Here is a 22,394-nt window from a genome sequence, read left to right on the forward strand (position 1 = left end):
AAAAGAATCAACTGCATACACTGTTGAAAGTTATTTCATATTTTATTTCTAATTGCAATAGTTTGCATCTGATTTCTTGACATAATTCCAAATGATGGGAAAGGAAACCTCCAAATTAGTACCAACCAGCTGTCATGAATCTATGGTAAAAGGACTCATTAAAGACTTAAGAATGAAAGATGACCAGAGCTATCAATATTACTAATTATAAGCTTTCTCTAAAGAAATATAGAGCAAGTTGGTACTTTGCAAAATACCTTTCTTTAAGCAATTTAGAGACTTCCATCTGTTAGTCTTATGCTGAATTAAATGAGGGTGGTAGCAATTATTTTAAATATTGTGTCGACATGAATATACAAATATATACTCTACACGCTTCTTTTATTATAGGAACCAAAGACTGCAAGTAAAAGAAATGGTAAATAGAGAACAAAAAAGACGTGCATATTCTATCTTACACAGTCCTGGATATCAAGTGAATAGCGGCGGACACTGCTCTAAGTGGATCACACATACGAACACACATTATTAATCTTCCCAACAATTCTGTGATTCTGCAGGTACTCTTCTCATCATCTCCATCTTACAGGTGAGGAGCCTGAAGCTCAGACAAGCTGGAGAAGGTGCCCGTGGTCACCTGCAGGTAAAGGGCAGAGTGGGGGTTGCGGCACAGGCTGCCTGACCCCAGAGCCCATGTTCTTCACTCTCTACCACATGCCTCCTAAGCACTAGGCAGCTGTGGAGGAAGAGAAGACACAGTCCAACACACCCTCCAAATTCCTCGGTTCACTCCATACCTGAGAGGCTAGTGTCTTATCACACTTATAGTAAGACAATTCAGATTTTGTTCTTTTCTAAAATGGGAAGAAAAAAGCAAGGATGGTAGTTGAAGGTAAATAAAAAACACAAAGTGGTATGTAAAAGCTGTATAAAGGAAACTTCCTCTTACTAAGCAGGACAGAGATCTAAACATCTCACACCAATACAAATCTTTTTAATCTTTATGACAGGTAACATAAAGAACTTACTTTCATTTCAATGTCAAGCCACAGTTAATACTGGATGTTGTTAAATCTGTACACAATACAAATAAAGTATAAATCCAGCTAGGTATTTTATTTGAAACATGCTTTTACCTATTAGATTACTCACTTGCTCTGAAGTCAATACTGACAGCAGTTTGTATCTATTCAAGATGTTATGCAATGTCCTATAATTTAATATTTACACAAGATAGATGAGATTAAGTTAAACTACAAGTCACCAGGAGTTCTGTAAGCAACTATACTTACAGCCATGATTCCACAGATGTGGTGAGTAAACCAATGGCCACTCCTTAATAAAATACAAGAATTTTCATCATGCATAGTTTACAGGCTCCTTAAGAGGTGGTCTCTTTGAGAGGCTGGATTTTCAAGAAAGATTCAACAGTCAAACAATTAAATCTTGGCAAGTCTTTTTTTACACAAACACTTGGTTTGGTTATTTAGCCACCTTAGTAATACAACTTATTTATATACTCGAATTGGAAGTGGAATAAACACTGCATGAAAAATGCATGCCTATCAAACTCATTAGTAATAACTATTACACTCTCTTAGCAGTAAGAATCATTATTCTTGGATTTCAAAGACTTTATTTTCTTTCAGGGCATACTTTATAGCATTGTATTATAGGAATCAAACAGTATAACAACAAAAAAGGTTTTTTTTCTTAAGCACCACTTCCATTCCTCATTTGAAATATAATCAAATCAATGAAACTAATTTCCACATTAAAGACAAGTTAGTAAAATAATTCCTCCAAGTAGTGTTGCATATGAACTACAAGTTTACCCCAACTATTTTAATCATTACAATTTGAGATTTTCTAGGGTACAACAGCACTAGATTGGGCTGTTACTACCTAGGCAAGAAAAAAAAATGTCACCTGCAAACACGTGAATTGGGGTCAGTAAGAATCTTTAGACAAACCATATTGTTAGAGGAGGTTAAGTAGAAAAACTAATGTTTGAGTTGCACCACCCCTACCATGAACTGTAGCACAGATGCAGTCAAAACATTCTTGGTAAAACAATGTGGAGGAAAGATCTACATATACCACAAATTTACCAAAACACTTTTATGTTCAGAAGCCTAAATATCTTAGGAGATTTAGATTACCGAAGAAGATGATCACTAAGTCAATTCTTCAAGGCTGGTTCCTTATGAGTATTAAAAACCAGTCCATGGTCTCAGATGCATTCCACCTAGGTTAAGTGTTCAGGAACTCCACAGAGTAAGAAACATCAACTGCAATTGTCCACTCTTAGTTTCTGTTTTTTGATTTAATGTTTTATAGTACCTCAGATTTTTATTCCAGAGTTTGCACACTTAGGAAAGGAAATTATACTAAGCATGGGATCAAAGATGTGCTTACTAAAAAAAAAAAAAAAAAGATGTGCTTATTTTCTGAAGCCATGTGAAGGTTTAATCCTCTGTGTATTACTTTTCAATACTGAAGAGTTCTCTGGAGACCAGTAGAATAAAAGTTTCACAAGCTACATGAAGGATTTCTTTTACAGTTGCATACCACTTCAATGTGGCTAGTTAGGTCTAACTAGCCCTGCCCTTAATTTCATCTTACTAGAGTTGATAATGAAAAACTAACAAAGGGTAAATCTAAATTCCCAATAAAATACAAGCAAAAAACACCTGTACACACAACAAAATACATCCTAAACACAAAGTAAGGGTATAATATACTCTGCAGCATGATACTGTCTTTATTATATTTCTTCACTGTATGTAGTTCTTCCATTCAGAAATTGGAGACCATCTTTTCATTAAGTTGTTATTCCCTCCTCTTTCCCCAGCTTAGGGATACTTTCCCAAAGGCTTAATTTGTACAAACTGTTATGAAATTAAATTTTCATTTACACATAATTTAAGTGTTTATAAAGCACTCAAAATTGTAGCTCACACGTATATGACTTCTGAAAATAAAACGACACTTTGAACATAATCTTTTTGTTCTGCAAAAATATTCTACATACATGCATATGATCAAAACAATCTTTTGTTGTTTGGGAAATTTCCTATGCACAGTAAGTTAAAAGAAAAAAAAGTTGACAACTATATCAGTATCTCCAATGTTAAGATAACTGGGTGCCACCTAGTGTTTGATTTCTGCAACTACCAACTTTACAAGTTCAAAATTCCTATTAAAACTCAGGTTCTAAAAACCACCTTTTTTGTTGATGTTTATAGTGGCAAAATAAGATCATGAAAAGAATGTATACAATATCAGAACTAGTATAAAAATAGCCACATGCTACTTAAATATGAAAACCAGACCAGTCATTTTTGACTTCAAATGCAGATTTCTGCCTCCATTAAATTGTACCAAAATCTCAAGGGAACATCCATCTAAGTAACTGGAATATACAAAAATTCACTGTACAGTAAACAGGCTAGTCAAAACTAGGGCTTAATTATAATTCATAATGCGTGTACGGCAAATGGTTTATTCAAAACATCCATTTACTTACTGGAAGTGGTCAAAGTGGGAAAGGCAGTAACGCATTTTTTTTTCTCTTTTAGAAGAGCAGATGTGGTCTTTTACCCACAAGCTCCGTCACATCAAAAGAACAAAGTGGGTTTAACATTTAAGAGAATTCAGCATTACCAGTTTTTAAAGAAATACCTTAGAAACAAATCAGTCTGCTTTAACAAATTGCACTCATGCTAATGAAATTTTAATCTTCTTTAACGGGTCACAGCCAAAATCCAAATTGTTGAATAATCCTCAAAGAAAGTGGAATGTGAAAGGTTGAGTTCGACTTAGATCTGGAAGGAAAAAGAACATCAGATCAACCAAAAGAAGAATTTTTATATTCCAACAGTCTACCACATGTAAGGGACACATGCACCCCCTTAGGCTATCTGGGAAACAAATCCAGTTTGAAGGAGGAAATCCTGAACACTAGGGTTTTCTCAATTCTGGTCTGCTGTCATTGAATCTTTACAACATCCTTCAGAATGTTATACGTTATGCAGAATATTCTCAATAAAGTTTACTATCTCCTTCCTTTTGTGCTACTGATTAGAAATTTATTTTGGGGGTGGGAAAAGACACAGGGAGTGTTACTTCCTTGAGAAACGGACAAGTGAGATACCAAATTCTCCTCCCAGTCAACCTGGTTATAGGAGTGAAGGCTAGAACACATATAAACCATTTGGAGAAACACCTTAGGGAAGAAGTAGGGTTCTCAGGTGATAAACAAAGCGACCTTTACGAAATGTCCAAGATAACTCAAATTCCTTTAATAACTACTATCTTTACTATCCCTTACTGCCAGCCTCAGTTCTGAAGAAGCACTGGCACAAACTGAGAAATACTTTTCTTAGAAAAGCTTAACCCTATCTAGATCCTCACCCTATCACCTCTGTGTATGTGGCTTCATATTGAGGTATGTACTCTGACTAGATTCTTAATTTCCTGAAAAAGGTCTTCTACCCCAGCTAAGCTGTCAAAATGTTGGGATCACCCCTTAACCTATAACACAGTAGCTCCACGTCAGGTTCTTGTCACAGAATATCATCGATAAATCTACTGTCCAAGTGTCATTAACAGCTTAGTCACAAGAATCCTCTGGGCTCAGGGGTTTCCAAAGGGAGATAACATAAAAAATAGAATGATATGGTTCTGAAGAACCTAGGGGCAGGACAGGAATAAAGACGCAGATGTAGAGAATGGACTTGAGGACAGGGGGAGGGGGAAGGGTAAGCTGGGATGAAGTGACAGAGTGGCATGGACATATATACACTACCATATGTAAAATAGATAGCTAGTGGGAAGCAGCCACATAGCACAGGGAGATCGGCTCCGTGCTTTGTGACCACCTAGAGGGGTGGGATAGGGAGGGTGGGAGGGAGACGCAGGAGGGAGGACATATGGGGATGTATGTATATGTACAGCTGATTCACTTTGTTATACAGAAGAAACACACCATTGTAAAGCAATTATATTCCAATAAAGATGTTAAAAAAAAATAGAATGATGGATTTATTTCTTATCCCTTTTCATTTTTCTATTTTAGGGTATGCTCTGAAATACAGTACTGTACGTTTAAAAACTCATAAATGCAAATACACACTGGAGATATGTACTCAAATTTTCTTTAATTCACCATGTATTCTAAAATGGTTTGGAGATGCATCAAAATGTAAGATGGACTGAAGGATGAATAAAAGGTATAGACAGATATGTGATAAACCAAGTACAGAAACGTTAATTATAGAATCTCGGTGGTAGGTATCACTTAATTCAGACTTCCCCAAGACTAGCCTTTGTTTTTTTTCGGTTGTGTTTTTTGTTTTTTTGGGGTTTTTTTGGCTGCACCGTGTGGCTTGTGGGATCTTAGTTCCCTGACCAGGGATCGAACCCAGGCCCTTGGCAGTAAAAGCACAGAGTCCTAACCACTGGACCGCCAGGGAATTCCCAGTCTTTGTATTTTTGAAAAGCTCTGGTAACTCTGTTGCACAAACAATCCCGGTCAGGAACAACTACTCTAGGTATACTAAAATTTCATCTTTGAATAAAATCATACATTAGTACTATTATTTTTAGATTTATATACACAGGTGTTTCTGAACTACATTTTTATTTAAAAGGGTTTAAAAAGAAGAGCCCAACCCAGATTTAAGAGTAACTTATAATACCACCAGAGTTATTAAATAGATTTATATTGTCAGAAACTAAGTTTAAATTTCATTTAAATATTTTAACAGCAGAAGGGCAATGAGGCACTTATTCTTGTGAGCATTACTGCTTTATTGTGAGAAAAAACAACGCATTTTCCTCAAAATTAACACACCAATTCCAAACCAAGAGTCTGCCAATAGTGCACATCCAACAGATAAAATAATATAATTGGCAAAAGGCCTCAATTTTAAGAGGGCGCTTTTTTTTTTTTTGGTGGCCACGCAGGCATAGCTTGTGGGATCTTATTTCCCCGACCAGGAATTGAACGCGGGCCACCACAGTAAAAGCGCCAAGTTCTAACCACTAGACCGTCAGGGAATTCCCTTTAACAGGGCTTTTAATGTTATGTTGTAATTCCAACGCTTCATATGAAACTGGTTCAAACAAGATTACTCTTCTAACATACTAGTGTTTCAATTAAGAGAAGGCACGTTTGTATAACACAGGGAATATAGATAGCCAATTATAATAACTATAAATAGAGTATAACCTTTAAAAATTGTGAATCACTGTGAACTTCCCTGGTGGTCCAGTGGTAAAATTCCGTGCTCTGAATGCAGGGGGCCCGGGTTCGATCCCTGGTCGGGGAACTAGATCCCACATGCATGCCACAACTAAGAAGTCTGCATGCCACAACTAAAAAAAAAAATCCCACATGCCTCAAGTAAAGATCCCGTGGGCCACAACTAAGACCTGGCACAGCCAAAATAAACAAATAAAATAAATATTAAAAAAAAAATTGTGAATCACCTTACAGTACACTTGTAACTTACATAATATTGTACATCAACTATATCTCAATAAAAAAGGCCAGTTTCTTTGATAAAATCTTGTATTTCTCATAACTGTCTGCTAAATTTCTTAATAGCTATCTCTCTAGACACTCTTAACTTAAACAAGTTGAGATTCCAATGCCTAGCATTCATATTGCCAAAGCAAATATTGACCTTTTTAAGAAGAAATACTGAAAAAGATGATAAAATTCTCAAAGCATAAACAGTTTGACTAGCACAAACAAAAGTTGAAAAACTCAAGGTGAAAAACGCTACTTACATCATCAATGTCTTCATCATCATCTCCAATGTCATCAAACTGGATTTCATCATCATCTCCAGGACCAAATGTATCAGTTTCATTGATTTTAGCTAAAGAAACAATAACAAATATACTCATATAATATAACCAAGATGTTAGTAAAATGAATAAACTGCCCACTAAAAGAAGTGGTTGGATATCAAATGTTGAAGTATAAAAGGAGACTCTTACAAGTCAAACTTTTAATTTAAGTTTCATTACCAAAAAGATCCTCTTAACTTCTACCTAACAACCCTAGTATATAGAACAGTATTTTACACAACAAAATCTCTAAGTCAAAATGGAAACAATTTTCTTTTGCTCACAAAGGTATTTTTAGTGAGGCAGGCTCTAATTACACAAATTCTAAAGCTATTACAACTTCCAGCTACACTTCAGAAAACGTCTGAGCACATGCTAACAAGCCACAAATCATCAGATAAACTCATCAATCAGAAAAATTTGGTCAAATCATGCTTATCCCTAAATAACAAAAATGAACCAGGAAGCGCTAGTCCTATTCCCAGATATATTAGCATTTCCTAGATTGGAAATGCCAAGTAAATAATTTCAGCAGGATTTTCATGCTCAAGTAAAATTATACTTTTCTTGATAATATGCAACAGAACCAAAAAATAAAAATAACTTCCAAGCGAAAAATGTAGGCTTACAAAATAGTACGTAAAGTCACTTCCTCTTTGATGAGGTCATGAGAAACTTATTTTTATTTAAGTTTTATGCGTTAAGAACGCATAACTTTTGTACTGCAGGGGAGAAACAAAAAACGTTGATTTAACAAAATCCTATGGATACTATGACACTAGGGTAAGATGAACTGAAAACTGACTTTTTAATAAAAATCGACAACAGTACCTAATTGTTATCCTTGCTTCACATTTAAAGTAGATGAATAATGACAGTCTCTTTAGAAAGGAACTTTGAAATAAATACTATAACAAATTTATTCCGTTGACTGGCATTAGGCAGAAGTTTAGGGCTTATAAAGGATAATTCCTCACCAAAAGTATATTTATTAGGAACAGAATCCCAGCTACTTTTTTCTTAAGGTGTCTAGTATTATGAAGCACAGGCAGGCATACTTGGAATGAATCACGTAAACTCAAAACTAAACATGCAAAATCCACAAAATTCTACCAAAATTCCTTCATCTAAATACCACCAGGTAATAACACCATATAACAGGTTAATGTAATATCTCAGACATTACCATGTTCTGGAAGTTCGCCATATGCCTTCAGACTTCTAGCCTCATCTGCATTGTATTTTAAAATTACATCAGCTTTATTATCCTTAAAAAAGAGACAAATAAGATTTACAAATGATTATGCCAAAATATTATCCGTTATTTCATAAATTAGTTTCAAACTGGATAAAAAATTAAATTTCACTGTTGTGTTATAAACTCCTCTCCTTTTTCTAAAAATTTTAAGTTTTCTCCTACCCTCTGAAAAACATCCTTGGGTTTAACCCAGTATAAAGAAGCTTGCATGCATAAATGAATAATGATCAACAAGCTTAGGGAAGACAGTTATAGATTTCACTTCAATAAGAGCAGAACTGTACAGACCCAATCTTTTGGATTATTTATAGTTACCCTTTGATTAGAAGTCTTTTGAAATACAAAAATTCCCTGGGACCATAATTTACAGGTGATTAAATACTCTAATTCAAAAATTGAGACTGGTGTAATGACCCAAGGAAATTATTATACCTTTCCAGGTATCAGTGGTTCTTAGGGTACAAATCCATCAGAATCGCCTATGGAGCTTTTACACCTCCTGAAGGCAGATAAATTAGGATATGTGGAGTGAAGCCCATGACTGTGTATTTGTAAAAGATATGGGTATTTCTGATGCAAGTGTCCCACTGAAAACTAATGCTTCAGAATGTTCACACTTCCCCATCCGAAAGGAATCTGACTCAGTTAAGGAAGAAAAAAAGGGTTGAAGCTGATTGTTTCAACTTCAAAAATTCTTAAAGGCAACGTTAAGTGATCACAGTGATCCAAGAATTGTGTGATTCAGACCAGCACTTCTTAAAACGGTAATGTGTACAGAAGCCCAAGGGGATTCTGGTTAAAATGCGCATTCTGATTTAGGAGGCCTGGGGTGAGGTCCAAGAATCTGCGTTTCTAACAAGTTGCCAAAGCTAGTGATGCTACTGGTCCCTGTACCACCCTTTAAGTGGCAGGGGCATAAAAGAAGGATCATGGGAGATTAAGAATTGGAAAACTTAATGTGGCTGTCATTTTATAGTATGAATGTTACACCATTCAGAACCTTGATTTCCTTATCTGTCAAACAGGGAACTAACTAATTCTTCCTACTTCTGGAGTTATCTTTAGGATCAAAAGAAGAAAATGGACATTAAAATGGTATGAGTTTAAAGCAGGCTATCTCAACCTCAGCACAGTTGCTATTTTGGGCCACATAATTCTTTGTTGTAGGGACTGTCCTGTGCATTGTAGAATGTTTAGCATCACCCCGGTCTCTATCAACTAGATGACCAGCACTGACCCCTACCCCCAGGTGTGAAAACCTGAAATGTCTCCAGACACTGCCAAATGTCCCCTGGAGGAAAATAATCACCCATGGTTGAGAACCACTGATTTAAGGTAAAGATTTTAATTCTTTATTCTAGAACATATATTTTAAAAAATCAAAGTACGATCAAAGTTACAAAAATAGAAACACGATCACTCAAAATGTAAATACATGGTGATGAGTTCCAATAGGTGGAAACCAAATGGATTTCATAGCCCTACCATGAGTAGAGTCTCCAGGTTGAGATCATGAAGGGCAACTACCATTTTCTTCCTAAGTGCTCATCTAAATTTAGAGCACATACTTTTATCATGGTTTGTACTGCAATTACTTGTGTGCCTGTCTTACCCTCTCCACTACCAGGCCATAAGCATTTTGTGAGATGACAGCTTGACTCATTCAGTTGTATCCCCTAGAGTAATGGTTTCCAGATTTTGATTTCAAGACGTATAAGTTAAAAAAAAAAAAAAAAAAAAAAATGGGGGCAGGCAGTCCAACATAAAGTTATTTTTATCTTGCCAACTAAGAACACCAACAAAACCACCACAATACAGTATCCCTCATTCCAAAAAAGGGAACTTTTTAAATATCAAAAAGGGAAAAAGGACTATTTAGCTTCATGAAAAATTCACACTGTCTGTGATTCTTCTATAGTGAAAATGCAGACTCCACAGACTGGCATTTGGGAACCATGATCCCTGGGGTACCTAGCACAATGCCTAAGACAGAACTGGCCCTTAAGAAATGTTTGTTGACACAACGGTGAATAGCATACTGGCCTGGAACTGGTCAAATATGGTTATGACTTATGTTCTAAACATTAATTGCTCATAAAATTCAAGCAAGTAAACAATGAAAACTTTAATTTTGTTTTTACCTGGTAGTCCCGTAGACCAACCAATATAATGTCTGAGGTATTTATCCAGACCTATTAAAGTCACAAAAGGTTACATTTAAAATAATAATAATCAACCAAGAGCAATGTTGAGTCAGTCTTCCCATAAAATACACATACTATTCACCCAACTGTGAGTAAAGTACCCGTATTTAGAATTAGGGGAAAAAACTACAGTAAGCAGCTGAGCCACTTACAAATTTTCTATAATTTGGGATATTAGAAAAATAACAATCTTATTTAACTACTTGACAGTTTAATAATTCCAGAGGACCAATGATTAGTTTAGAAATTAAGGGATTCTTAATACTGAACCCCTCTAAGTGGTTAGTTATCCATTACAACATATGAGAACAGTAAATTAGGAATGTGGTTTTATCTCCCTCCCTCCCTCCTTCCCTTCCACCCACCCAAATACACACAGGAAACGGAACTCCTTTAGTTTGGTAACGTGAGCATTAACAAGCCAAATTTTTAAAAAATCATAAAGCCAGGGTTGGAGCGACTTTTAACCAACCTGATCAATAAATCTGCCTGAACACCTACCCTGATGAGAAATTAATCACTACTTTCCAAGGCAGCCCATTCCTGATCTCAATTCAGGAAATTTAACATTAATAGAACACTTATTTACTGTAATTCATATTCAAATTTTCTTAACACTCCTTACAGCTACTTCCCCCACCTTCAAAACAGAACCCAAACAAGGGCCACCTACTGCATTTAACCATTGCGTCTCTTTAATCTCCTTTACATTGAAATAGCCCGCCCTGCTGTTATTTTTCCTTTCATGACATTAACATTATATATATTAGGAGTCAGGCCATTTGTTTTGCAGTGTGTCCCTCAATTTGGACTTGTTAATTGTTTCCTCATGATTAGATTCAGGTTAATCATTTTTGGGCAGGAATACAACATAGGTGATATAAATGAGTCTTTAGACAGATACCTGTATAAAATTACCATCAAAGATCTTGCTGTTTTGACTTAGAGGTAAATCACTGTTCTACTGAAATCTTTTGGGAACTTACAAAAATGAGGTCCTCGGCCCATAAAAACCTTAGAGCCACTTTTTCCCCTTAACCATAATTTTATATTAAAGTAAAACAAGTCTCCACACTTACCTTTTTTCTCAGTTTCCCTCTGATGTGACATAACCTCTTTACACCATCAAAACACATCGCTTCTAATCGTCCATTTCCCAACATTTTGATTACTTGAGCATACTCTGGAGGAGGGAAAAGTAAAGGGTATAGGATATTGCTGAATTTTTGATAAAAGCAACTTAAAAGTCCACGTACAATTGATTAGTACAGGTGTGTTGCTTAGGAATAAGTATATGCAGTAAAATAAGTACAAGGGAGTGATAAAACACCAAGCTAGTTAACGGGAGAGCCAGAACCAAGACTGTGTAATGCTATTTCTATGACAAGCTGTCCCTGCTATCAGAAATATTTTAGTTATCTACTCATTTTGAGTTAAGTGGACTGTCCACTGTCTTCATGACTGTATGCTCTGCTTCTGGAGATCAAGGTGGCCTGTCCCAAAATGTACACTAAAATGTATCTCATCAATCTCTCACTTTGGATCCTCGCCCAATTTTGGTCTCCTTTCCCTCAGAGGAGGGTTAGCCTTTAGAGGCTAACTGCAACACAATTTTTGGTACACTGGCAAATAAAAAGCAGCTTATATGTTATTAACGTCTTTGTTAAATTAGAATATCTTAGTGATTATTCTGAAGTTTTTGTAAAGCTGGAAAGATGTTCCCAGACAAAATGGCAAACTTTTAATCAAAAATCTTTCCAAAAGGGTACCCAGGAAGTCACGCTACTTCACTGCCACTTGAAAAACTGAGATTATGAGCAGTGGCTTGCACACGGGCCGTCTCTCCTGTCATTAAATGACAGAAGACCAGAGGTGGGGGTTGGGGTCACTTCAGAACCTTTAGTTTACTCAAGTTGTATGCAAGACTGATCCCCAAAGAGGACATTCACCGATCTGTAAATACACTGAAACAAAACTTTCAAAGGCTCAACTGTGGTGTTGACAAGTGGAAATGAGTTACTCAGACTACAGTGAACCTAGCACCCACCTAGGGCCTCAACATGGTTGGTCGATTTAAAGGCAGCCTCTCTTCCAAAGTGGGGGGAAAACATGAAAAAGAAGAAGTAATGGCAGTCAAAATAAAGTCAACTGCTAAAGGAGGCAAGAATCAAGGGTAAGAAATAAAAGGGTCTTTTGGCCAAATAACATGTTTCATCTTTAGTGGCTTATATATTCACGGCATGAACAAATCTACCAAGTTCTATAAAAAGATAATTAGAAAAAGTTCTTTGTTAAAAACTGCTGGAAATTACTGGAATAACTAGAAAAATTTAAATATGGACTATATACTAGATAAATAATATATTCACATTAAAATACCTGAGTGTGATAATCCTACTGTAGTTATGTGAGAGAATATACTTGTTCTTAAGAGACACATGATGAAGTAGTAAGGGAAAAGTATCATGATGTCTTCAACTAACTTCCAAATGGTTCAGGAAAAACACACACACACGCACACAAAGATTAAGGGGTTAAAGGAATTCATGGTACTTATACTGCAACGTTTCTGAAAGTTTGAAATTACTCAAAATAAAAACATGGGAAATGGGGATATATGTATATGTATAGCTGATTCACTTTGTTATACAGCAGAAACTAACACACCATTGTAAAGCAATTATACGCCAATAAAGATGTTAACCCCCCCCCCAAAAAACCCCAAAAAACTCTCAAAAAACAAAAACAAAACAAAACAAAACATGGGAAACTAGTGTTTTGTATCTGGCACTTAACAAAAATCTTAATCGGTTTGAAAAGGTCAATTGTTCAGTTTCATTTTATTATATTTTATGAATTTACATGCCTCAGATGCATTCCTCAAATACCCATGGTCTACTGAACACACTATGTAGCACCATTCGCTATCAAAAAAAGGCTACTAAGTCGTGGAATTGTCAACCATAGCTTTTGAGGCTTAATTCCCTCCGAACTGTTCAATTCATTCTTAGTTATAACATGAGTGTTCACATAAAACAGTGAAACATACACATTTACAGAAATGCCATCAATCCTCAGCGCACGCTGAGTATACCAAGAAATAACTACCAGAAGAAAGGCTCTGGAGAAGTGTGGGGGATGAGAAATGGAGAAGAGCAAAAGGGGACATGCGATCTTTTGCTCAGGATTATGAACAGTATCTCTTTTATGTTGAGAAATTGAAAATCCTTACTTAAGAAAGAAAACTATTACTGAAAGAAACCTAACTTATGAAAATGCTTACCTTGCCCATCTTCTTTGAACACCAGCTCTCTCTTTTCAGATTCATTCTCATTCTTACCTCTGCGTCTATTTTTACCTCCTTTACCTAATGGTTTTAAAGAAAAAGACATTAATTATCTGCAAAACAGAAAAAGAAACTAAACTAGGGCTTACAGAATGTTCTTTAAAAGCCACTTAAATTATAAGAGGTACAATCTACTATGTGTAAAATAAATAAGCTACACGAATATATTGTACAGCACAGGGAATATCGTATTTTATAATAACTTTAAACGGAGTCTAATCTACAAAAATACTGAATCACTATGACGTACACCTGAAACTAATATAATGTTGTAAACCATACTTCAAACAAACAACAAAAACCTGAAAAAAAAAGAAAAATTAAAAAATTCACCTAATTTGGTCATGTATCTCCAATCATATTAAACATATACATATTGTCACTTCCCTACCCCCCTTCCTGGAAATCCCTTTTGGGATATCGCTGACATAAAATACAAACAAACCAAAAGGAGGCATCATAAATATAACGACCACTTGGCTGAGTACACTGCTCAGTAAACTCCTCCTACAGTGGCCCACAAGGACCAAGGAGGGATATATAATGGATCATGATAAATTTTATAAAATAGGGTCTCTCTTGTACCTGCTCCCCCAAATGAAAGGTCTGTGTGCAAACAGAAGATAACTGGGCCGGGGCGGGGAGGGGTAAAGTTTTAGCAACTGGAAAGGGACACTGATTTTGTGGCAGTAGAGGGAGAGCAACAAGTCTGGCAACCCCGAGAGTTTACATTTTGTCCTACAGCTGTAGGACACATCAAGCAAGTTAAAAAGCAAGGTACTAATTGCCTGAACTTGGAAGTAACCAAGATGTCCTTCAGTAGGTGAAAGCATAAACTGTGGTACTTCCATACAATGGAATACTATTCAGCAATAAAAAGAAATGAGCTATCAAGCCCCCAAAACACATGGAGAAACCTTAAATGTATATTACTAAGGGAAGGAAGCCAATCTGTAAAGGCTGAATAGTATGATTCCAACCATATAACATTTTTGAAAAGGCAAAACTATAGAGAGAGTAAAAAGATCAGTAGTTGCCAGCTGGGGAGCGGGGAAGGAAGGACAGGTGAATAGGTGAACAACACGGGATTTTTAACGCACTATGGTACTGTAATGGTGGATACATGTCACTATATATTTGTCAAAAATCCATAAAATGCACAACACAAAGAATGAACCTTAATGTAAACTATGGACTATCTATAGTGGCTCATGTAAGATATTAATAATAGAGGAAACTGGGAGGGTGGGAGTTGGAACTCTGCAATTTCTGCTCATTTTTCTATCAACATAAAACTGCTCTAAAAGACAGTCTATTAAAAAACAGTAAAAATCAAGGTACACTAGGAATGCAATCAGCAAAATCTAGCCAGGGGGTGGGGGACGACGGCGACAACATGGGGACGAATCCACAAGACAATCTGTTTTCTTCAACAGATACATTATGAAGAAAAAAACCCCCACAGATGGATGAAGAACCTACAGGTTAGAAAAGACTTAAAAGATATCAACCAATGACAATGTATAGCCCACATGTGGACCCTGATTTGGTGTGGATGGTGCAAGTTTAGCTGTGAATTAATGATGTCTGCGGCCAGGAGTTGAGCACATGGAGGTTCATTATACTAGTCTGCTTTTGTATATGTTCAAAATTCTTCATAATGTAAGTTTAACAACAGATACAGCAAGCTGAAGAAGAGTATAAAGCTACCATTGTGTAAAAAAGGGAAATTCATATTCATACTTGCTTATATATAAAATATGTCTGGAAGGGCACATACAAAAAAGTTAATGACTGCCTGTGAGAAGAACTCATTGGCAAGAGGACACACTTAGGAAAGACATTTCATTCTACACTTTTTGAAACTTGAATCGTGAATTTTACTATTCAAAAATCTTAAACAGTTCAACAAAAAATAGAGGTGTGACATGATCCTTTGGGTGGGAAAACTGGTAAGAAGGTCACTGTCCTTATTACACATAGAATGAAGCACACCTAGCCTGACCATGAAGAGGAAGGGACAAATAAGAGGACTACTTCTGACATGGAAACAAGATGGGAATTGTGACCATATGTGGAGGGAGGAATAAAGGATACATGGAGCTTTCACAGAACTTCTCAGGATCTCAATTCCAGCCTCTATAAAATGAGGGAGTTAGAACAGAAGATTCAAGTGCCTCTATATTCTTTCTACCATGTAGGATTCTAGAATTCTTCTATCTACGGGTGGCCTTAAAAATCTGTACCCTCCCTCCCATTTTCCATACTTTAAATAACGACACTGCTGATCATTTCTCAACTCTTTTTCTGACTTTTAAAGGGCCACTTGCACTATTCTTGACCTTTCATCACCCCTACCCCTTCACTATGCCTATCCCTTTGGAGCTTCATTAAGTCCAAATTCTCAGCTTCTGCTTACCTACTTTCTAAGGAAAAATTTCTCTCACCTACCACTTCTATGCTAAGAATTTTACCTCTCACCCTACTATTTCAACTAAGCTTTGGCCTCTTATTTCTAATGTGAGGCTCAGCACACTTCCAGTGAATGGGCTACTGTCATTCAAATTTTACTCAAAACTCAAATTACTTTCTTTTACAAAGTTGGTCCTTAATAAACATCCTTATTTCTGTTAGTGGTAACATAACTACCTTAAAGAATATAAATCTTTCAACCTATAAACATGACAGCAATCTACCTCTCAATACTCCTCTTCAATTTCCCGATACTTCAATCCAAGCAGACTTCTCGCTGTCCCAGTAACTCGCCCTTAAACAAGCTTATGCCTATGAGATAGGCACTATTTTGTCGTTATCTCACAAGAGAGAATGAAGTGAGAGCTGGTATTTGCATCAGGTAATATCACCCCAGTGACTATGCTCTTAACCAGTATGCGGTAATGCCACCCATTTACTTGTCACAATCACCCTATGAGGTAATAAGTCATTTATGCCCAGTTTACCAGTGAGTTTACTGAAGCTCAGAGAAGCAACACACTTACTATTAGTGACTGGGGGTGACCAGATCCAACCTAATCCTTTTTTGTTCCTGGGCCCCACATTAGGGTATCTCTCCACAGCATTTTGTTCCCATTCTAGAACCTAAACCACATTGGCAGCCATTCCAAAAGACAGAAGAAAGGTGTTAAGTGGTAGCGATACTAAGGGACTCACGGGAAGAGCCTGGAAGCAGCAAAAACAGGTTCACAGCCCAAACAGAATAAAGAACGTGTACCTGGCCACTGCAAAGACAGACTCTTAACTTCTTGAGTCATGTGCACTTACTCTGTCCCGGGGGCAGTCTCACAATGCTCTGTGCTATGTTCGGCAGGCCTCTACAATGTCCTGACCCACCCAGAGTCCTCAGAGCTCATTTCCTAGAAAGAGAAAAGTATCCTCTGCTTCAAGCCACCAACCATGCCAAATCTTCAAAGCAGAGTGGGCATTAGGGCAAGTATCACACCTACTTTGTTTACTGAGTTACATACTTAGTTGGAAAATTCTTTGAATCAATCACTCAAGAGTAGTCCATACATTCCTAAAGGACTGGTGATTTTAAAACTAAAAGTAGTAACTTCTTTAAAGTGTGGGAGCACCTTACCCCAACTGCTCTTCATAAGCGGGCCCAAGGCTATCTTTTTTCCCTGAGGTAATAAACTGATAGAGTCTAGAGAATTCTATAGGAAATAAGCTGGTAAGAATCAGTCCAAAGCAAGTCATTCAACACACCGTTAGTGGCAACTTATACCCTTACATGTGTAAGCATCACTACGATTATATTCACAGGCTCTGGCTTTTCCAATGAATAAAAACAGAAAAATAATCATGAATTTATTTCACATTAGTAAACCCCATCTAATAAAACTCAGGAGTCTTGAAAAGTACTGTTCCTCTAAGTAAGATAACAACTAAAGATAACAGATGGGTTTTACAACTATAGGAATGCTAAACACCAAATTCAGAATGGTGGCTACCTCCTGGAAGCGATGAAGAGAGGGAGGGGAAGGGGACTGGGGAGGGGAACATAGAGGGCTTTAACTGAATCTGTGTTGTAATTCTCAAGTTCAAAGTAACGGGTTGATTCCCAGGCGTTCTCTGCGTTATTTATATTTTTTTGTATGCCTCAAGTGTTATTTATAAAAGGATGATTCATTGCTTGTCAATTTACCAGAATTAACCATACCCTGATCATCCCCTTCCCTATTTTATTGCCATGTAATGAAATGAACTTTAAAGGAGGTTAGTGAACTAGATGTGTTTTAATGTAGTTCAGTCCCTGTTGGAACCAAAGGAGAGCTTATTATTCACCCAAGGGTGGAGTCAACAGAAGGGAGGTGACTTAATCCAACAATTATTTACTGAGCATCTACTAAGTGTCAAGTGCTGGCAACCCAATGTGGCTTCTCATTGCAGTGGCTTCTCTTGTTGCGGAGCATGGGCTCTAGGCGCGCAGGTTTCAGTAGTTGTGGCATGTGGACCCAGTAGTTGTGGCTCACGGGCTAAGCTGCTCCGCGGCATGTGGGATCTTCCCGGACCAGGGCTCGAACCCGTGTCCCCTGCATTGGCAGGTGGATTCTTAACCACTACGCCACCAAGGAAGTCCGAATCGCTTGCTCACTTTAAAGTGGCTAACTTTATGTGATGTGACTTTCACCTCAATAAATTTAAAAATATAGTATACGATATTAGGTATATTATATACGTACACTCTATACACCCTTGAGACAATAGGGTAAATTTGAAAATGGACTGGATGTTGGACGATGTTAAGAAATTACTGTTAGAAATTCAGCATTGATACTGCAACTGTAAATATGTCCCTCTGCCATTTGGGCCACTGACACCGCAAAAGCCCACCCTGAGCTGTGGGCCTCCGGGAACCCCATCCAGCCCGAAGTTGAGCACCTGTGCTGGTCCTGCAGCTTTCCTCTTGGAGCTTCCCCACCCCACCCTTCCCCTTGGCCCGCTGCTGCCTGTTAGGCCCTGCCGCTGGGAGGCTGCAGAGGGCAGGCTGGAGCAGAAAGGGGATCTGCTTCTCGGTTTTACTGGCATAAACTCAGCAGCAGTCTTCTCCTGGCTCTAACTGCTTTCAGTGGTTGCAGATGATTTCCTTTTGCTTTGCCCCAGAACCAACCTCACAGGGTCCTCAAAGACCCTGCTATCGACAGCGCTCCCTCTTTAGAGGTCTGGGCCCCTCTTCCAAGTTTTGTCAGGTTTGTTTATTTGTTTCTTTTTCTTTAATTGGAGTATAGTTGATTTACAATATTGTGTTAGTTTCAGGTGTACAGCAAAGTGATTCGGTTATACATATATATGTATATATCTAAATTCTTTTTTTCCGATTCTTTTCCATTATGGTTTATTACCATGAATTCAAAATATTGAATACAGTTCCCTGTGCTCTACAGTAAATCCCTGTTGTTTTTGTCAGTCTTAACAATAACAACCTCTCTCCTTTTCTCCCTCCAGTTCTAGGAGCCATAGCTGTTTCTAGCAATTGCTACCTTAGGGTGGTTCCCTTTTTGCCTTTTCAGCTCTCCAATACATGGTTAACCAACCTTTATATTATAATGATTTTTTTTTGATGTGGACCATTTTTAAAGTCTTTATTGAATTTATTACAATATTCCTTGTTTTATGTTTTGGTGTTTTGGCCGTGAGGCATGTGAGATCTCAGCTCCCCAACCAGGGATCGAACCCGCACGCCCTGCACTGGAAGGCGAAGTCTTAACCACTGGTCCACCAGGGAAGTCCCCTATTCTTTATATTAAATTTTGTCTGTGAAAATAACTTTTATTGCTATCTTTTGACAGGACCTGACTGATGCATCAACTGCAGACAGTTATTCATTATATTTGCTTTATAGCTTATTGTATGTCTGAAATCTTTCATTCTAATATTTTCATTTTACCATTTTAATTAGCAACCAAAAAATATAAGGTAGCTAGGAATAAACCTGACAAAAGATGCACATGAAATGTAAGGAGATATTAAATAACACCTAAATAAAGGAAAGATATACTACATTCATGCATGGGAAGACAAATATCCCTAAAGATGCCAATCTTCTTCAAACTAGATACTACTTCTCTAATAGTAGTATCTAGTTTGTGTCTTCTCCAATAGATACAATCTTCTCCAATAGATACTACTATTGCCCTTCAGAACTTACAGTCTAGTGAGGAAATCGGAAATCTCATAGCCAGAAATAGAGGTGAAAATAAGATACCTATTGAATGGATCCAGTTACCATCTCAGAGGGGATAAAAGATTATGTAGGTTACAAGAATACCATGACTTTGAAAACACTATTTTGTCACCCCGTCTTTACCAGAATAATTAGCAGTAAAATACTCGCTACAAAAAGGAACTGCAACCCTCTTCCACCTTAAGAGAAGATCTGAGTAAAGTTATTTTCTGGAACAACTGAATCAGAGAATACTTGAACTTGAGGCCTGCCAGACTCAACAGAGGGGACATATTAGAAGTAAGAGGTTTAACTGAAATTTTTATGTTGAACAATGAATGGGATGCCAAACACTCCTTCCATTCCATACCACCTAGACTGCTGGGAGTCAACTTTTACCTGCAAACAGCAAATTAGAGGATTCATCTCTGCCGGACATGCACCAGTAGGCAACCATATCTATATGTAGGGTGTACATTAACATTTTTTCTTTCAGTCTTAAATGCAAATGAATTAATGACCATCACAAGATACTTATGACCTCTAACATGAAAGACAGGTAACATCCACACCAACAGAAACAGAAAAAAGAAACCCTGAAGAAATAGTCATGTTCAAGAGCAAGAGTAACACAAAAAATATATATGTATTACACACACATACCTCAAAATATATATGTATAGACACACAATTAGCATTTTCAGAGACAAAAATATTTCATAAAATAAAAACAAGATCCCATGAAAATAAAATATTCACAGAAGAAAAAAAAAAAAAAAAAAAAAAAGGAACTGCAAGTAAGAGGGCAGTGAGGTGGAGTGCCCTGAGAGCGCTGCACCAAATCTCGCACAGAACTGCAACCAAATACACCAAGGAATAAAAAGAGCAGTGACAGCTACAAAGAGGAAATGAGGTAGAATCCCTGGAACCAGCTGTGAAGTAAAAAAGAGAACAGAGTAGGCCTGGGTCAGGGCAGGGGTCTCAAAGATGACTAATCAAAGGAAACTTGGGGGTTGTGAAATACATGCCTCTCCTGTAGGAAAATACCTTTTCCCTGTTTCGACTTCCACAATTTCCTTTGAGAAATTGTAAGAATACTGAAGACTGAAACACCGTTAAGTCCTAAAAAAAGGAGAATTTCTTTAGGACTGTTCTGCTTTTACCTAGATTAGGCCTTCCATTTTGCAAATTCCAAATAAAATTATCCTCAAATCTGATAGTTTGTGAATGTTTGTCCTAAGAATGGAAGGAACTTAAAGGTCTTTACTCCCATCACAATATATACCGATCTGGAGCAAAAGTTGAAAACTTGGCTAAATACGGAACAGGTGTTCTGGGAAAAAGAAAACCCCGTAAAACGATGGGTAAGAGTAAGTCTCTAGAGAGGAACCTTAATGCATCAAGGTTTCGTCCACTATTTACAAAAGAGAGAGGGAGTAGTCTCAACAATACCCAACAACTGCCCGTAAAGAATTCCATGCAGAAGTACCTGATGGCCACTTAAAACAGGCATCACCCTTTGAAAGTTAAGAACTGCCGGGAAGGCCAAAGACGCCCATTTGCGAAGCCCAGGCGGCCCCGGGGGAAGTCTCCCCACAGGTCCCTATAGTGCCGGGGTCAGTCTGGCGCGAATCTGGAGCAGAGGCACACGTTCTCCCGCAGGAGGCCCTACAAAAATGGCGTCGGCTCCACCCCAATGTGACCAAACTGGAAGACAGGAGTAACTTCCCAGCTCCTCTCCCGAGCCCAGAATCGCGTCCGGATCGCCCAGCTGCGTGCAGGCAGGGCGGAGAGGAAGGTTACTGCCGCCTAGGCGATCCGGAGGCCGCGTGCAGAGCCGGGGAGACCGGGCCGAGCGGAGTCGTGGTCCCAGGGTCTAGGCGGCATTACCTTTATTCTTAGGCATGGCGGTGACGACGGCCTCGCTGCGTCTCCGACTCCTATCTGGGTGGCGGCGGCGACTCCTCCGAGGGGCGACGCGTGGGACAGCGTGACACGAAGCAGGCGGGGGAGAGCGGGTCGCGTGCGCGAGAGAATCTTACGACCGAGTTCTTCCGAGATCAGCCTGCACCCACGCTGGGCCGCGACAAATGGCGTCGCGGCTGCTTGCGTCGCTTTTCCCCGCCCCCCAACGCCGGCAGGGCCCGCCCCCCCTCCCGGCCCTACGGCGCAGGCGTGGCCGACTGACGCCTATTGTCAGAGTGGAGGGAGACGCGGTCTCGGAGCGTTTACCGCGGTTTGCCAAACCCCGCGGGGGACTGGGCCGTGAGCAGGGAGAAGGCGGAATCCGGGAGGGAGTGGGCGGGGCCCAAGCATCACAGTAAAGGCGGGTTCTGGTGGCGCCCGCTGCTGGCTGCTTTGTGGCAAACGGGCGTCTCCAGGTTTGAGCTGCGGGCTCATTAACTCTAATCTCAACAGCTCAGTCCTAACTTGGCCCAAAGCGTAATATTTGCATGACACTTCTTATTACTTTATAAATATCTGTGTTTCCTACCTCACTGTAAACCTTATTTGGCAGAGATCACATCTCTTGCTTACTAT

The 22,394-nt window shown here is 38.3% G+C and overlaps 1 protein-coding gene across 2 annotated transcripts; it reads right to left on the bottom strand.

Moving 5' to 3' along the window:
• Window positions 1–23: 23 nt before the first annotated feature.
• On the bottom strand, window positions 24–21,978 carry EIF1AX (eukaryotic translation initiation factor 1A X-linked). Of its 2 annotated transcripts, XM_082447317.1 has the most exons (7): window positions 21,744–21,978; window positions 13,607–13,690; window positions 11,403–11,506; window positions 10,261–10,311; window positions 8,048–8,129; window positions 6,799–6,890; window positions 24–3,827 (listed from the first exon to the last, which is right to left on the bottom strand). In XM_082447317.1, exons 1-7 carry the CDS (start codon window positions 21,757–21,759, stop codon window positions 3,822–3,824), a joined length of 435 nt encoding a protein of 144 aa, XP_082303443.1. In that variant the 5' UTR covers window positions 21,760–21,978; the 3' UTR covers window positions 24–3,821. The 2 variants fall into 2 exon arrangements, with proteins under 2 accessions (XP_082303443.1, XP_082303444.1); XM_082447318.1 differs by lacking the exon at window positions 10,261–10,311 and having other exon boundaries at window positions 21,744–21,975.
• Between the last annotated feature and the right edge of the window lie 416 nt (window positions 21,979–22,394).

This window comes from Balaenoptera physalus, assembly GCF_965194825.1.
Source record: "Balaenoptera physalus genome assembly, chromosome: X".
NCBI lineage: Eukaryota > Metazoa > Chordata > Mammalia > Artiodactyla > Balaenopteridae > Balaenoptera > Balaenoptera physalus.

What these genes read in the sequence shown, in the direction of transcription:
- EIF1AX (XM_082447317.1), bottom strand. An exon ending in GTTCAAAGAAGATGGGCAAG is followed by an intron (nt 11,507 to 13,606) that starts GTAAGCATTTTC and finishes TCCCTCCTCCAG; the next exon opens with AGTATGCTCAAGTAATCAAA. An exon ending in TGGCGAACTTCCAGAACATG is followed by an intron (nt 6,891 to 8,047) that starts GTAATGTCTGAG and finishes TTGTTTCTTTAG; the next exon opens with CTAAAATCAATGAAACTGAT.